General features: G+C 37.6%; 1 protein-coding gene across 1 annotated transcript in view; it reads right to left on the bottom strand.

Moving 5' to 3' along the window:
- The window catches only part of PDE11A (phosphodiesterase 11A), a 139084-nt gene that overhangs the window by 109023 nt on the left and 14114 nt on the right, over window positions 1-15947 (bottom strand). Inside the window, exon 2 of the mRNA XM_086615713.1 lies at window positions 12555-12713. Coding sequence (XP_086471839.1) covers window positions 12555-12713 — 159 coding nt within the window. The remainder of the gene's footprint in view (window positions 1-12554; window positions 12714-15947) is intronic.

Below are 15947 nucleotides of genomic sequence, written 5' to 3'. Positions count from 1 at the left end.
ATTAATCTTTTTATATAAGCAAAAACAGATCTTAGTATCTGACTTGACATATCTATTCTCATAAATCCACAAAACTGACTGCAGAAGCAAAACAGAAGGCCATGCAAACTAGAATAAATTAAATTAGAATCAATCCAAATTATTATCTCTAGTCAGTTTTCACTAAAAAAAAATGATTGAAACAGTAATGGAAGCATTTTGTTTTAATGTTCAGGACCTAATAGTTTAGCATTACATCAATGAGGAAGATCATCACTGAGTAGTTAGTACAATTATTTTTTTTATTAACCATACATAAATCCTCCTTATACGTAGAACACAGAGGCTTATAAAATAAGATTCTCACCATTCTTTCCCACTATTTCTACTCTGAAAATAGAGCCTAATTTTTTAGAGAATTTATGAAAAGCTGTAAGAGGTTGAGGAAAAAATAAAAAGAAGAAAAAATCCACCTGTCTTTATTCTTCTAAAATGTAAGCATTGATGCAGCAACTTCAAACCTCGTAAGACTGATGGCTGAGCACATGAAATACTCAAGCTCATTCCTACAGGCTTTAATGGTGGCTCACACCTTTTCACATCTCACTGGAACACCCTCTGCTTCCTGTGTACCGTCATTTCCCAAAACCCACTTCAAAAAAATAAAATGTTTTAATTTGTACACGAACTGATTGGCCTGACAGCAACTATTGAGTTTATCACTCAGTGGTCAGATTTTGTCAGATGTTCATGAGACCACACAAAACCAGAGATCATCTCTTCACTGATAAGGAAAACTACGGTTTGTACATCGCATGTTCTTCCAAAACTTCAATTAGATGCAGTATTTTGTTGCTCTAATTTGTTAGCAAGACGCTCCTTGCCAACCTGCTGGTTTAACACTTCTGCAAGCAGACTTCAGTTTTTATAAGTCATTCACATCCCTACTGCTCTAACAGATTTTGCCAACTTCTTGAAGTTCAGAATTATTTTATATTCTTTAAGAGACTAGAGATCAGAGTTTGCCCCTGCAACAGCAGTTATTACTGAGGCCACATTTCAGCTGCTGTGCATGTCCAGTAGGGTAGCAACAATCTTTGCCATCACTGGGAATTGAAACTTCTGGACATACAAGATTAACAGCTCATGACTTTACACCTTGAGTTGAAGGAGAAGCCCTAAAACCCTAGGCTAGATCAGATTATAAACCTCTGAGATTCAAGGACAAAAGTGAGTATGTAGGCCACACTAACCACACTAATATGTTTTGCACTGCGTGTGACAGAAAAGGAAAATTCAGATTGTGTTTATGGTAACGTGCCTTGGCAAGCTTCCCTCTTTCAAAGCCTCCTCTCCTTAGTAGGAAGTAGTACCATATTCATAGCTATTCTGCTCTGTAGGACAAGTCTGCAGGGCTGCTCCAGCTCAGACCACAACACATGGCCCTGCTGTCCTGCAAGACATCCCACTGGCACCTCACCACGTGGCAGCTAGGACATCCTCAGCTCTCGGATCTCCACAAGCCATCACTGCTTGGCACTTGCCTCCCCATACTTGGGAGGTCAGAACACAGCCCTACATCTCCAGGGCATTTCCACTCACCTCCCAGTTCAAAAGCATGCCATGACACTGAAGAGCTATTATCATTATAGAAAGCTATTATCATTGAATTTGCCTTGTAACCATGACACCAGCATTGCAATATTCTAGCCTGTTTTTATACAACAAAAATCTTTTTTTTAAAAAAAAAAGAAAAAAACGCAAGATTTAGTTTTATCCGTTCTACCACATAGATAGCAAATTACCAGCAAATTAATACTAAAGTTAAATTCATGTCTAGTTCAGTCCGAAGACTGTAGCCTTGATAACTGCCTGTATAAATTTTAGTGAAACAAAGAAATAGCATATGTGGATAAATATTCTAAGTAAAAGGGTGCCCCACCGACAGAACTGACTATTAAGCTGCTTACTCACAGCTCTCACAAAGCACTGTTAAATGAAGGGTTCTTCCTGGTGCCCGCCTGTATCGCTACGCTGTTCACATGAAATATTTTTTCTAAAACTTACTCTGTTACCTGAAGTGTACTGCATAATTTCCTTGCTGAAATTTCTGACCACCATTCATGATTGCAAACAACGTGGCTCAATTATCTCTGAGCTCCAACAAGGTTCCAACTGAAAAAATCACCATAATATTGACTGTTTTAACTCTAGCTTAGTGTGTGCCAGCTAGGCAAGAGACGCAAAAATCACTATCATTAGTTACTTAAAACCACTTTAGCTTTCATAATTCCAGTCATCTATACTCTGAACTGAATCTTACTGCACACTGCAACAAGTAATCTTGTTGACTAACTTTCTCTGGTGATCCGACATGTCTTTTCTGCTTTGTTGCAAGGTTTTTTTTATTAAAACCACAACATTTCCCAACATCCACAATGATTCAGGGAGTTCTGGAATCTCGTAAGAACAATAACAGTTTTTGCTAAAGTTAATAATTGGCAAAGTAGACTTTCTAGGTTAGATGATCAACAATTATTTTTTTTTTATGTTATGGTAATGCAGCGGCATCAAGATGCCAACAAGCAACGAAGATCTGCCCTGGCTTTCAAAAACAGTTCTGGGCACACCTGACAATTTTACAACATGAAGAAAAGTGCAGGTCCTGGGTTTTGTCAGGCCGAAGCACACAGAACAACGGTTCAGGTGACTTCTACTTCTCCAGACAGGGAAAGTACTGCCTGTCACAGCAGACCAGAGGCACTGCGCAGGGCTCTGGGGAGCAGACACCCCTTCTGCCAAAGCAAACAGCTGACTGCAGGGAAGATTCTTGCTCCAGGTGGGAGCTTCGCAGCTTTTAAAGACACAAGATTTTTAGGGCAAAACAACTGGCATGAAAATGAACGGGGAATGGCTCTTCACTGCATTCACTAAAAGCAAAGCTAGAAGTAATAACACAAAATCAATGGAAGTCAGGTGGCATTGCTTCACACAACATGCGGGATGTTGTGAAAGCTAGATGTTTGTCTCGCTTCAAGAAATGCCTGAATAAATGCCTAAGTAGGAAATTCCTGGGGTGGTATTAAATACAAAAATACCATGTCTGGCCCTCAGCTGCAAATCATGGGAAACTGATCAAGTACATGACAGAAATACCATCCCATGTCTGCCTCATCCCAGACATTTGCTTTCAGCAGTTGACAGAGAAAGTCACTGGGTTAGACAGACCTTTCGTTTGAGGTCGCCAATCTTTTCTTACGTTCCTGTGAAAGAAGAGGACAAGAGTTTTATTCATTTGCAGCCACAGAATTAAATAGTCTTTTTCCAAGCTATAGGGGAAACACATTCCTATACACTCCTAGCAGGCAGTACATCTACATTGCTGCTTACATATTCCAACTTCTAGGATGCAGACATGAATTTCTCAGGCTGGCAATTGCAAAGATAGCACGGAGAAGGACTGAGTTCCTTTGAATGCATAATCAGGAGTTCACCAATTATAGATCAGCTACACTTTTGCAAACCAATCAAGGACAGCAGGGTGGCACAATTTTCATGGAGGTGAGAAATATCAGAAGTAAAGCTGGGATCATTACATAAACTGTTGAAACTAATTTTTGTGAAATTGTTTAGGTATTTTCTAACCAGATCTGTCCAGATTGCAGCTGTTGCATGCAAACAAAGCATTCAACAAGGCTTCAAAAGCTCAGTCTGAGCTCAAGAAGAGGGAAGATAATTTCCTTCTTACAAAGAAAGAATACTTAGAATGGAAAGTCTGATAGTACGTATGGAACCATCTAATGCCATTTTCAGAATTACATTGCAGAAGAGAGACCACTGTAAAGTGATTTGTCCATGGGCATACTGTGAGTCAGTGCTAGAACGACAGAATACCGTATTAATTACAGTTTCTTATGAAGCCTGTAATAACATGTTGAAGGTCAGAGGTTGATTTAATTTTTAGCAAAATGATTTGCCAAGCAGTTTTCAATATGTCATCAAGTAACCTATAGCTACAGACAGGCTCAGCGTCACCACTCCAGCGGGAAATACTTTTGATGGCAGGAACTGCTGTATGAACATTTCGTTCTGCTTCAGGAAAGATAAGCAATTCACAGGAGATGTGAAATGCTATTTTCTAAAAGTATATCAAGCCTTGAAGTTATTATGAAGAACAGCTATGGAGAACTGAACAGACTGACAAAAGTTCAGAAAACATTTCTCTAGGGACAAAGTCCTCCCATCCAGCCCACGGGGCACATCTCCAGCAATTGTCAGAAATAAAAGGCTTCGCCAGCTGCCAACCAGAAAGGTTTCCTTTTACATGCTTCTATAACAAGGCCCCAGTGCAAGTTTCACTTGAAGCAAACAAGACTTTTTTTTTTAATAAGCCATTTGATCAAAATAATTTAATTGGTTTAAGGGAGTTTTGCCAAGAAAAGGAACAGTTGAAGGTAAAAACTTTATTCCTTAGGTAATGTAGTAACACGGTTTTCTCCAGAAAAAAAAAAGAAAGCTTTTCTATTAAATTCCTCATACAGACAATATGTAAGTTATACTGTAACACAAATACACATCATAGCCCTCAGACTGTTTTGTGACAGGCTTCTTTTTGCCAATAGATGAACTAATGAAATTCTAATCCCCCTGAGCTTTTGTATTATTGTTGTTTTGGTATTCAAAGAATTTAAGTGAAAATTCTATTAATACAGTATTAATAAAATCAGTTTCTAGTTACTGAAGTGTCTGAAAATTACCATCAGAACTGCAGAATTCTGGGCTTCTGGACTTTTTGTTGAAAACTTTACATAACTGTGCTTCTTGCTGAAGAACGTAGCATGGCTGCACAAAGGCAAGGCAAAGGAGTCCTATGCTCATCGCATTCTGTTGCATTACCAGTCTTCTGGTGACATCTGTTCACGTATTTGACCAGTAGAGATCTGGACTCCTCTCTTCAGGCCTGCTGCAAACCCTTGTGAATACCAATGAAAGGGGAAAACAGCACAAGCCCCAGGGCTATTTTTATGCTTCAGAATTTGCGGGAAGACCCAAAGGTCTCTTAGTAAGACTTAGACCCAAGGTACTACTGAATGTTTCATAACTGATGTCTCCAATGGATTACTTATCCTCATAACTCCCCTGCAGCTTTGTCAAACAGGGACATAATTAATAAAAATCATTGCAAGTATAATTTTTTATAACACAACTGAACTAAGCATGAAGAAAAGCAGCAATATACATCCTCAAATGCTGCGTTAGATACAAATACTTAATGCCATCACATCTGAAGAAAAGGGCTCTGACTTCCTAGGGCTGCTTCCACAAATTGTCAAACAACAGTAAAAACACCTTAATAACTCAGGCTGTAAAGCACTGCCTATTGCCATCAGCCTGTTGAAGGCTCAGGGCTGTCTGTCTGTATTTGAGGCAATGAAAACATATTAAGTCCTTACACAGTCGCAGAGGCCGCCTTACAATAACCACTACAATGCTACCTTGGTGATTCTCTAATCCACTTGAAATAATTGATCTAAGAGACACAAAGATCATCTAACGTATCTGCTGGATGGATTTAACTTAACCTGCACATAGCTTTGGGTACATAAAAACAGCAGCTCCCATACTGTGATTAGATTCAACACAGTTTTGTAGAACTGAACAGAGATGAGGCCCAATGTGGGGTTCTGTGTGCCAACCAGACTGTTTCTGACCACAAGCATCCAACAAACATTATGAAAGTTTTGTTCTCTTGCATGGCTCTTTGTATGGCTCAGTTTCCAGGACTGACTACCACTTCGAAATCTGATCACCTTTTTCAAGCTCAGAGGAAACTTCAGACTCTAAGCAGCTAACAGAATATCTCCTAGAAAAAAAAATAAACTTAACTTGAGGGAGACTCCGACCTTTCTTGTGTTAGGGGAGGGGGCTGCCATAACAACTTCTCCAGTTTTCTGACTTTTCAATGCATGTCCATAAAAGGAATTAAGCAGTCATCTTTACGACTAGTGAATCGAGACCTCAGAGAGGTGTTTGATCAACAGCACAGCCTATCACAAACTGTGTTCAGCCTATTGGTGCCTGTTTGCATCCAGGGGAAGGATATAGAAGCCAACACTGATCCTTAACGAGTTTCTTTACAGTGCTCTGACTCAGACGAATTTAAACTTCCCAAAATAGACTTGGAGACCTGCATTTAATGAAATGCTCCTATGCATTTCTAAACAGACAGAGGTTTGATGTTTAAAAGTCCATGAAGTCAGCAGAGATTCTTCAACTTAGTTTATTGAGCTTTGAGTCATATACTACAAACATTAGCCAAAAGACAGTCTAGGTTTACAGACAAGAGCTCTTACTTGTTCACGTCTCTCTGATTTAAGAATATACAAGCACAAGAAATATGGGAAGAGTCAACAGGTTCAGAGTCCTGCTGGGAATTGCAGGAAAGACCTAGATACCTTCTCCACTCACCATTGTAGAAGACAAGAACAAAACCCCAGTCCTCACAGAAAAACCTCATGAAAATCTTCACTGAACCATTCTATAGAGGAACCCTTCCTGTAGTCAAATCAATGCGTTTGCTTGTTTTATGACAGCACCTAGAGGACTCAAACAAATATCAAGGATCTACTGCAATATGTACCATAAACACACAGCAACAAAGTAGCCCCTGAACCTAGGAAAATAAATGTTTATATATGAAAAAAAAATAGTTCACTAAAATATCACTGTAAGACATCTTAGACTTGTTTCCATATCTCAGAGATGAAGACATTTGATTCAAATATTAACTGGTAGTCTCAAAACAGAGGTATTAATACAGATATGTTTTTGTTTAAGTTTCAAGCACATTTATAGAGGTCTTTAATTAAAAAGAAATCTAGACTTTCAGCTTAACTTGAAAGCATGACTGAATGTATGCAAGACTGAAAGAAGTCCATTCAAATATTCGTCACTGCAGTCATTTGGTGCTGTTGGTTGCAAACCAGTGGTGTGAAGCTGCCTTATTAAAGCAAATATTCTAGTGACAAATTGTTTTAAACTCCCCCAGCAAAAGAGTTCAGTTTCCATGATTTATTTTAATTTAGATTTGTGTAGCAAGTACTTTTCAAGAGCTGTGCCTAATAGACCATTAGAGTTTTCCCAGATAGTTGTTGAAGCGCTTCAGCACCTTCATCCTTCAAATGTCTTTGTTACTTCCTGCCTTCTTTCAGCAAATTTGTCTCTTGCATTGGGATGTAAGTGACACAGGCCACATGATACTTTCGAGGATTAAGTCAGTTTTAAACAATAGCTTCCGGCTAAATCTGTCATGCAGATTTTTAGAAAGCAAGGTAGATGTTAGCAGGAGGTCGTCACATACTGCAATATATGAAACACACAAGAAATTATTTACCTGATTTTTTTTCTTGTGTTCCTTTCTAGTGGATCCATCAAAATAATTTTCAGGTGACTTTTTGGTAAATTTCACACATTCACAGAGCTGAGGTCATCATGTGCACAACAGTCAGAGATGCTTGCCTATTCTGGATCACTCTCTTCCCTAGTAGGGAAGTTTTATTTACGGTTGATTACTTCCCTAAGATAAAGAAATCATCCTAACTGACTTTGAAATTCCTACTTGCCAGCATGATTCTAAGCCCAACAAGCAAAAACTCACAGAAAACAAATTAGCAGGTATAGCAAAATCCCTGCAAATCATTCATCACTACGGTAGACCCAGTATAGAATATATTTAAGCCTTAACTAATATGGACCACGAGCAGCACATTAAAATGCGTAATCTAGAATTCACAGGGCTATTATTAGGAATGTAAGAAACAGAAATATTGGAGCATGAGAACATCATATCTTCAAGCGCCCACAAACCAAACATACACTCAGTGAATCCTGGAATCTGGATATATGTATTTCTTCATAAAACTACCCACAGAGCACAGACAACCAAATCCAGTTCTTCCTTCCCCCTCCCAGGAGGGATCTCACTGCATTCAAACTACTGCTTTTCAGTAAGTCGAGCAGGATTTAATTCAAGCTGGCTGTCCTGGGTAGTTTCCCTGCAGTCGATTGACTTCCTTCAGGCTAGGAGGACGTCCGAGCCAGAGAGAACCAGGACACCAGTTTAAGTGACAGCAGAGCTTCTGCTGCTGCTTGTTGAGCCTCTCTGATGGAGGAATAGATTTGTTTTGGCACTGCGTCTCAGAAGACTCTAAAGGGCATATAATAATCTAAACTACAGTCTGTCAAGCTTTTGTTAGGCTGAGTTTCTCACCAGTCCTGGAACAAGTATGACTCACCAGCAACAGCACAAATACTTAAATGAATCTTCAGGACAGTACTGGGAATGCACGCAGCGTGCACAGTTCCTTTCAAGGGTTTGGTTTTTTAATTTTCCTACTCTATATCTGTGCAGATAAACTGCTGTCTTCATTTACAAAATTATACTACCAGTCTATTTTTCTTATAAATTACCAACTACACAATGTAACGTAATAGTGACAGCTGCTATACAAAAGTAATAAGATATTCTACTGTTGTTTGTATCAAACTGAAAGACTGAAATCAGTCCGTTCCACTGAGCCACTGATGTTGGGGAGACAAAACACATTGTGAGACAGAAAATTTTCTCTCATGCCAGTGGCTGTCAAGTCTAGTTCTGCACTTAGTCAATGAATTGGCTGAAACATCCCTTACCAAAAGGAGAAATTTGGCAGTGGGAAACAATCATTAGATGAGGAAAATTCACTTAGATTCATTATTAGTGCTGTGTTACTATCACCATGGTCAGAAATGTAGAAGAAAAGCCTGAAAATTTGCCATGAAAAGCAAAACTAGAAAAACTTTGAATCTAATATTCCATTTTACATATTGCAAAATATAAACTTGGTTACAGCTTGGGAGCATTAAAAACTCCTCAAATCTTAAATATTTTATTTGCTCTTAACTTCCTGAAAATAACTAAGAGTACATAAAAATGATGCTAGCATCTACTTAATTCTAATTGAAAACATAATTCTTTGTTTCCTATTGACTCAATACAGTAGTGTCTCCAAGTGACATTAATTATACAATACAGTCTCGTAGCTTTGTAAAAAAATCCAACAGAGTACTTAAATTGCTTCACACAATAATAATAAGAGAGGATAGACACTTGCAAACGAGAGCCAGACTTCAATGATACTGACATTTCTTTGAGAGGGCTTTGGGGGGAGGAAGAAGAGGAGTAGTTTACATTTTCATTTTCTAACTATTTTGAAGCTGCTAATTGTTGGAAATTGTAAGATCAACATAAAGCTGAATTCACGTCTTTTGCCAGCTACTCATTGAGCTTTTCTGCACAAACCACCTCAATACCCAGCTAGATCTTTTCCTATTTTGAGAAGGATTTCCTACTTTTTGATTGCTCCTTTTTCCTCACAACCACTTTTGCTGATATTACGATAAGAAACCGTTTGCTAATCTTAGAAGACTTTCTCCTGGCAATGTGCTCTCTTGCTTTCCAGAGGCATATCATGCTTTCTAGGTTATCAGTGAGTGAAGAAACTTAAAAGTACAGATTTGGAATCTGCACATGGACTACCAGGCCTCATTAAATCAAAGATCTGTTACAGGGAACGATAATGGTTAATTTCTCATTTATTTTTCCATAAACTCTACACGTGAGAACCCATGTAATATATTCTTCAAGAGCTCTAACATACAAGCTTATAATTATAACAGTGATATAAATGACTAGGAAAAATAACATAAAGATGGCAATTAAATTATGGGCTACTTGCTGATTTTAGATAACATGTAGCAGTCACCGAATGGAAGAAAATGCCACAGCCTCAGCACTGGCATCAAATATTTATATTAATATGCTTATGTAATACACAATTCACATGTACACAGTTGCTTTGCTAGTTGAATGTATGATAATCAAATGTAGTATCCATGATAAAGGCTGCATTTTAAAAAAATTCCCTTTACACAGACACAGAGAGTACTAATGAAAAGAAGGGCAGAAAAAAGCCTATTCAGAGAAGGTCTCCTTTTGCTTAATTTGCATTTGGCTACCCACTGTAGCATACACTGCCAGATTCATATTGTATGCTAATAAATCAATAGTCAACATCCAAGATTTTCAAGAATCAATAATTCAGAAGCAAACTGAAGGTTACACAAGTTTACATAACTTACAAAGAAACAATTTAAGAAGTACTGGGTCACTTCAGATGTCTGAAAAGTAGCATCTGAAAACTGAGAGTTATTTTTAAAGTTATTTAATTAAAAGCACTATGCAGAACCAGTTGCACAGACACCTTACAGAAACAGATATTACAAGTTAATTATTTTTATGGAAAAAAGTTTTTATAATCTTTTCACAGAAAAGTTGTCTTTAATTTGGTGCTAGGATAGGTGATACTGCCAGAGACAGGACTGTGACTTTCTTCCTGGTACTCAACACATTTAGAAGAAAACAGCTAACCAAGAGATAATGCCAGATATGCATACACATTGCAAGGAGTATTGTTCTTGTAATTAATTTTCCAGTTCTATAAAATTACTAATAGTGTTGGTGTGAAGGGTAACCACAGTTAGTTGGCATTTATAAAATTCTTGTAAAAAGCTCACTCTATGGTACTGCGTATCACTGGGCAGCTGAGCCATCTGTATTGTTAGTCTGTCAAACCATCAGCTTTCTTACTCTTAGCTTAATTTATCCTCCACTCCTTTTATTTGTTGAATATACTTTAAAGAAGATTATTCAAACATGTCTAGTCTTGCAACTTGGATCCAAACAGCCAGGTCTTAATGAAAATCTGAAGCTTAACAAAAAGTTAACAAGCAGCTCAAGAGCACATCAGATCAGAATATAACGTTGAAACAGATTTAGGAAAAGCACCAAAAGCAAACAGTGGCACACGGCAAGCTGGCTCTTCACATGTAAGTAGGTGTTGCTAAAAGTAACTGCTGGAAGACCTCTACTTGATAGCAAAGTTGTGCTATGCTAAATGATCCAATAAAAATGTAAAGAAATATTTGCTCGTAACTGTTTCTATTGGAAGACATCTGAAAACTAATCCAAGGTATAAAAATAATCAGTACTCCTTTTTACTCTCTCTTAACTTTAATCCACCCACTTAATAATTCACTTGGCAAAGATTTTCCCAACTAGATTGCAAAAGGTTCCTTCACATACTGAAATTTCAAAAAGACAATCAATTTTGAATTATTCCCATCAAACCAGAGAATGTTGCTATTAACAGACATTATCCATATAAAGATTCATATTCTTATTGTCACCAAACAATTCTTTCAAACTATGAAATGGTTATGCACGATGCTCTAAACGTATTGCAGTAAGTATGTAACAAGTAAAATAATAACAAATAGCAACTTCAAGAAGTACTCAAAAATACAATTACTATGGTTTCTATGGAAGACAAGTTTGATTTATGCAATATTTCACAGTCTTTATAAACCACTGTTAATTTAGCTTTATAATGCATTTTGTTCATGTCAACTTATCTCGATTCTAAAAACCATCTCCACCTGTTTAGATGAACCAATAAGACAGGATATTCCCTTTCCTACAGGCATTACTTAATATCTTTTTTCACAGCATAGACATGTCAACATGTATGCAATACAGCAACAATGGCTCTGCATCAAATATTAACTGCTTTTGAATCAACATAAAGAGCTTTCAGAGGCAAAGTCTGCTTCTAACTACACTTCCACAAAAAATGAGACTCAATACTATTTTAATACACAGAAGTGTATTTCCTTATTACATGCTTGAAAAAGACTCAATTTCTCCCTCCTGGGCAGGGAGAGTTGCTCTTCTGTTCCTCCCCAGCTTGCCGCCCTCTACCATTCTCTCTTCCCCAGTCATTTTTTGGCTTTACACACCTTTTCCCTCCACACTCAGCTGTACGCATCCACCTCCAATAGCACCATTTCCTGTTTTCCCCACTTACTTTAATTCAAGTTCCCTCCTTGTGGCTCCCTCTATTCTCCTGCTTTTTGAGCTCACTTTAATCTCCAAATTTTGCTTCATATGCACACCTAGTTTCCCCTTCCTGCCCTCTTTGTCCTTTCATGGGCATTTGCAAGTCTGATACATTTCAGAGTAGCATAAAGTTGCATATGCATAATAGTCTCTAAAATAAAGTTTCTTTTGCATATGCTACAGGCCATGGACAGCACTAAGAGAAGGTGGTGGGTTTCAGCTGTTAAAGTCAGCAAGCTTAGGAGTGTCTCTATGATAGCTTTCCTCCATGGACTTACTCTTACAGGTAAGTTTTCAAAAATAAATTATATTTTTTAAGATCTACTATGTGAAAAAAAAAGTCCACTTAAGATTTAGAGACCATTAAGTTGACATTTCAGTCACAAGATCTCCTACGTTTCCACAAGATACATGTTTTATGTTGAGAACAACAAAAATGTACATTTTGTTAAGCACTTCTAGAAAACCCTCATTAACACAAGGGCTATTCCATTTACATACTTCGATTAAGTATCTTTACAAGAGTCAACTGAATTACAAAAGAAATTTTAAAAAAATTCAAAAGTAAAGGTAATCTTACTTCTTCATCATCATCAGAAAAAGGGGCACCTCCAGGAGTCTTATTTATTGCCTGGGCAACACCAATAATCTCTCCATCACTGTTTCTTATAGGCATGCATAAGAGTGACTTTGTCTTGTATCCAGTCAGTTTGTCAATCTCATCATTAAAGCGACGATCCTTCAAAAGAAAACAGAGAAGCATTAGCATACATGTCATACATCTAAGCTATCTTCAAAGTACTTTATCTTCTCAATGTCTTACACAGTATTTTCAGTAGTAATTGCTTCTCGGTTATTACCCCATTCTTTATTAGACGTTTTTACTCAGTTAAGATACTAAGAGAAATAGTTCTCAGAGGATCAGGACAAGGTTTACCATTATGTAACTGTATTCACTGAAGTCCTGCATTTATATCTCAATTAGAAGAATGACCTACCTAAAGGATCACTACCAAAGCGGCTACCAGGAGAACACAGAAAATGAAGACAAATTAAACATATGGGAACATAAATAGGAGAAGCAAAAAAATGGGATAGAGAAACTGCATAACACGCTTTGGGCCTTGACAAAGCACAAGCTCCTTACACCCATGGCTCAGCACCATGACCGTGCCTCCTTTGATGGCTCTGGGGCCATCTGTGAGCAGAGGGTCCTCTACAGCTCCATGACAGCAGCATTGGCCTTGTCACTGGCGATAGACAGTGAGACTCACCTTGCTCACAGGTTTCAACACAGATAAGGAAACTATTGGTTGCTAAAATTGTGGTCTGGTTCCTGCTTACCTCATGTTCACAGGCAGTTTTCAGTTTCTTGAATCTTAACCAATACTGCTTGCTTCACTATCCCTCTATATTGCTGCTAATACAAATTCCTACCAGTGAAGCTGTGGGTAACCACATGGCCCTTGCAGGCACTGGTGAGGGCCCTGAGCTCCTCTGTGCACACACTGTAGCTTCTGAGGCACACACTAATGAAAGAGCTGATTGCAGTTCACCAGACGTATCTTTTCAGAGTGTGTGTGTGAAGCACGCAGATGTTGGGGTTTGTATGAAAGGATAACAAGCTGCATGGAGTGCTGTGCCACTTTAATTGAGAATGCAGAGGTGAAGAATTGGCTACACAGATCTGATATGTACTAATTTCTAGACTATCCCTGGCTGGAAAGTCATCATGTTCACTGCAGAATGAAGCAAGAGTGTTCATTAGCTGTATACAGCATGGACAGTTGCAGAATTAAGACTTTAATGTAAAATAGGGAGCATATCAGCTCTATGTTCATCCTAAGCCTTTATCTGTTTTTCAGAATTTTATGCCAGTTCGATCTGATCAGTGATCGAGGCATGCTTAGGTAGAAGTTCCTCTATTGATCTGTACTTACTCTTGACTGCCTGATATCTGCACCAAACAGGAGAGCTTCTGAATTCTCTTGTGCATCACAAGTTATACGTTTTACCACCTTATAACTAGTACATGAGAAATACCAGGAAGAACTCCTTTCAGACAGAAATGCTATACGAGGTTGTGATGCTTTAAATTTATGTTTGTCAAGTTTCTATACTTACACTACATAAACCATGAAATAACGAAAGATTTCGTGGGGAATGTCTCACAATACTAACTTCCAACTAAATCATTGTGTGGCAAGCTGAAAAAGTGTACAGGCAAATACCTGGGTAGTCTGAAAGTTCCAAAAATGCAGGATATATCAACCAGAGTATTTTTTCATTAATCTGTAGTGCTCCAAGGGGCAAATTAAACAACACAACTCATTAGTGTTAACAGAACAGAGCAACTGAATCTCCACAATAAAAGTTTACCCTTAAGCTTTACATGGCAAGTCACAATCATTTATTCAAGAATTTTGCAAGTATAATTTCTTGGTTTTTTTTCTTATTTTCAAGTTTTCCTGGCCAAGAATTGTATCTAATATCATCAATTTTTTTTATTGTTGTTACACAGAATTTTTGTAGGCATGGTTATTTCATATGCTTTTTTATCCACTTGCAGTTAGGATTTTTTTGAACAATGTTAATGCATAATTAACTATGAAGATTTGTATCTATTTTAATTAACGCATACATAAAAACCTCTAAATCATGATTCAATAAGTATGCAGTGTAATCCTATTGATCATAAAGGATGCGCTTTCTCAAAAAAACCACAGAACATATACAGTGAGCATAAGACCCCTCTTAAAATAGAATGACAGAAATCAACCTTTTACAACCAAATATTAAAATGTTTATAACAGATCATGTTGAAGAGTAAAGATACTAATAACAAGATGCTCTTTGAAGTAAGAGATGCAAGTATTTTGTTATTTTTAATTTTTTTTTAAGGCAATGAATGTGCCTAAGGTTTCAAGTGTTTGTTGAGGGATGTATATAAGAAATAAACACTTGCATCACATTCAAATAGGACTTCACTTTTCAACACAAAATCAAATCTTCTATTAAAACTAAAATTGTTTTATACTACTTCTTGTCCTTTCTATTCTATGTGAGGTCACAGTGCTGCACATAGAGTATATTTCTATTCACAAAGCTATTTAGGCATTAAAGTCTTAGTAGTACTACTACTGCTAATCCCAACGCATCAAAAAAATTTACCTATGTTGCATTTAGACAGTTCTTTCTTCAGATTGAAACATGGTTTAGGGACAATTGATACAATACATTTTACACTAAAGCACTAGCGGTGTCTCACGTCTTTGTGAAAACTCAGGAGCTTTAATACTTGTAGGAATTTCAGATGTAATACATTGTAAAAAATTATAAACTACCATCTTCAAAAACAGTTAGTAGCGCAAAAAATACACATAGGGTGATAATATTGCATCTTGAGATCAAATGAAATCTGATCACTATTTAAAAATAACGTCATCACTTTATAAAGCACTTCTACTGAAAGACTGATATCTAGTGTTAGTAATATGACCTCCTATGAAGATAGGCTGAGAGAGTTGAAGTTGTTCAGCCTAGAGAAGAGAAGACTCCGGGGAGACCTTCTAGCAGTCTTCCAGTACCTAAACGAGGTCTCCAAGAAAGATGGAGAGGGACTTTTTACAAGGGCATGTAGTGATAGGAGAAGGGGCAACGGCTTTAAACTGAAAGAGGGCAGATTTAGATTAGATCTAAGGAAGAAATTTTTTACCATAAGGGTGGTGAAACACTGGAACAGGTTGCCCTGTTGTGGATGCCCCATCCCTGGACATGTTCAATGCCAGGTTGAATGAGGCTTTGAGCAACCTGGTCTAGTGGAAGGTGTTCCTGCCCAAAGCAAGGGGGTTGGAACTAGATGATCTTTAAGGTCCCTTCCAACCCAAACCATTCTATGACCATACATACACACTCATGCTAGACCACGCTGCCACTTCACATCTATATTCTCTAGATGCTCATAATTTCTCTG

This window comes from Tauraco erythrolophus, chromosome 8 (genome assembly GCF_009769465.1).
Source record: "Tauraco erythrolophus isolate bTauEry1 chromosome 8, bTauEry1.pri, whole genome shotgun sequence".
NCBI classification, from domain to species: domain Eukaryota; kingdom Metazoa; phylum Chordata; class Aves; order Musophagiformes; family Musophagidae; genus Tauraco; species Tauraco erythrolophus.
This window is presented reverse-complemented; position numbering and strand designations above follow the sequence as displayed.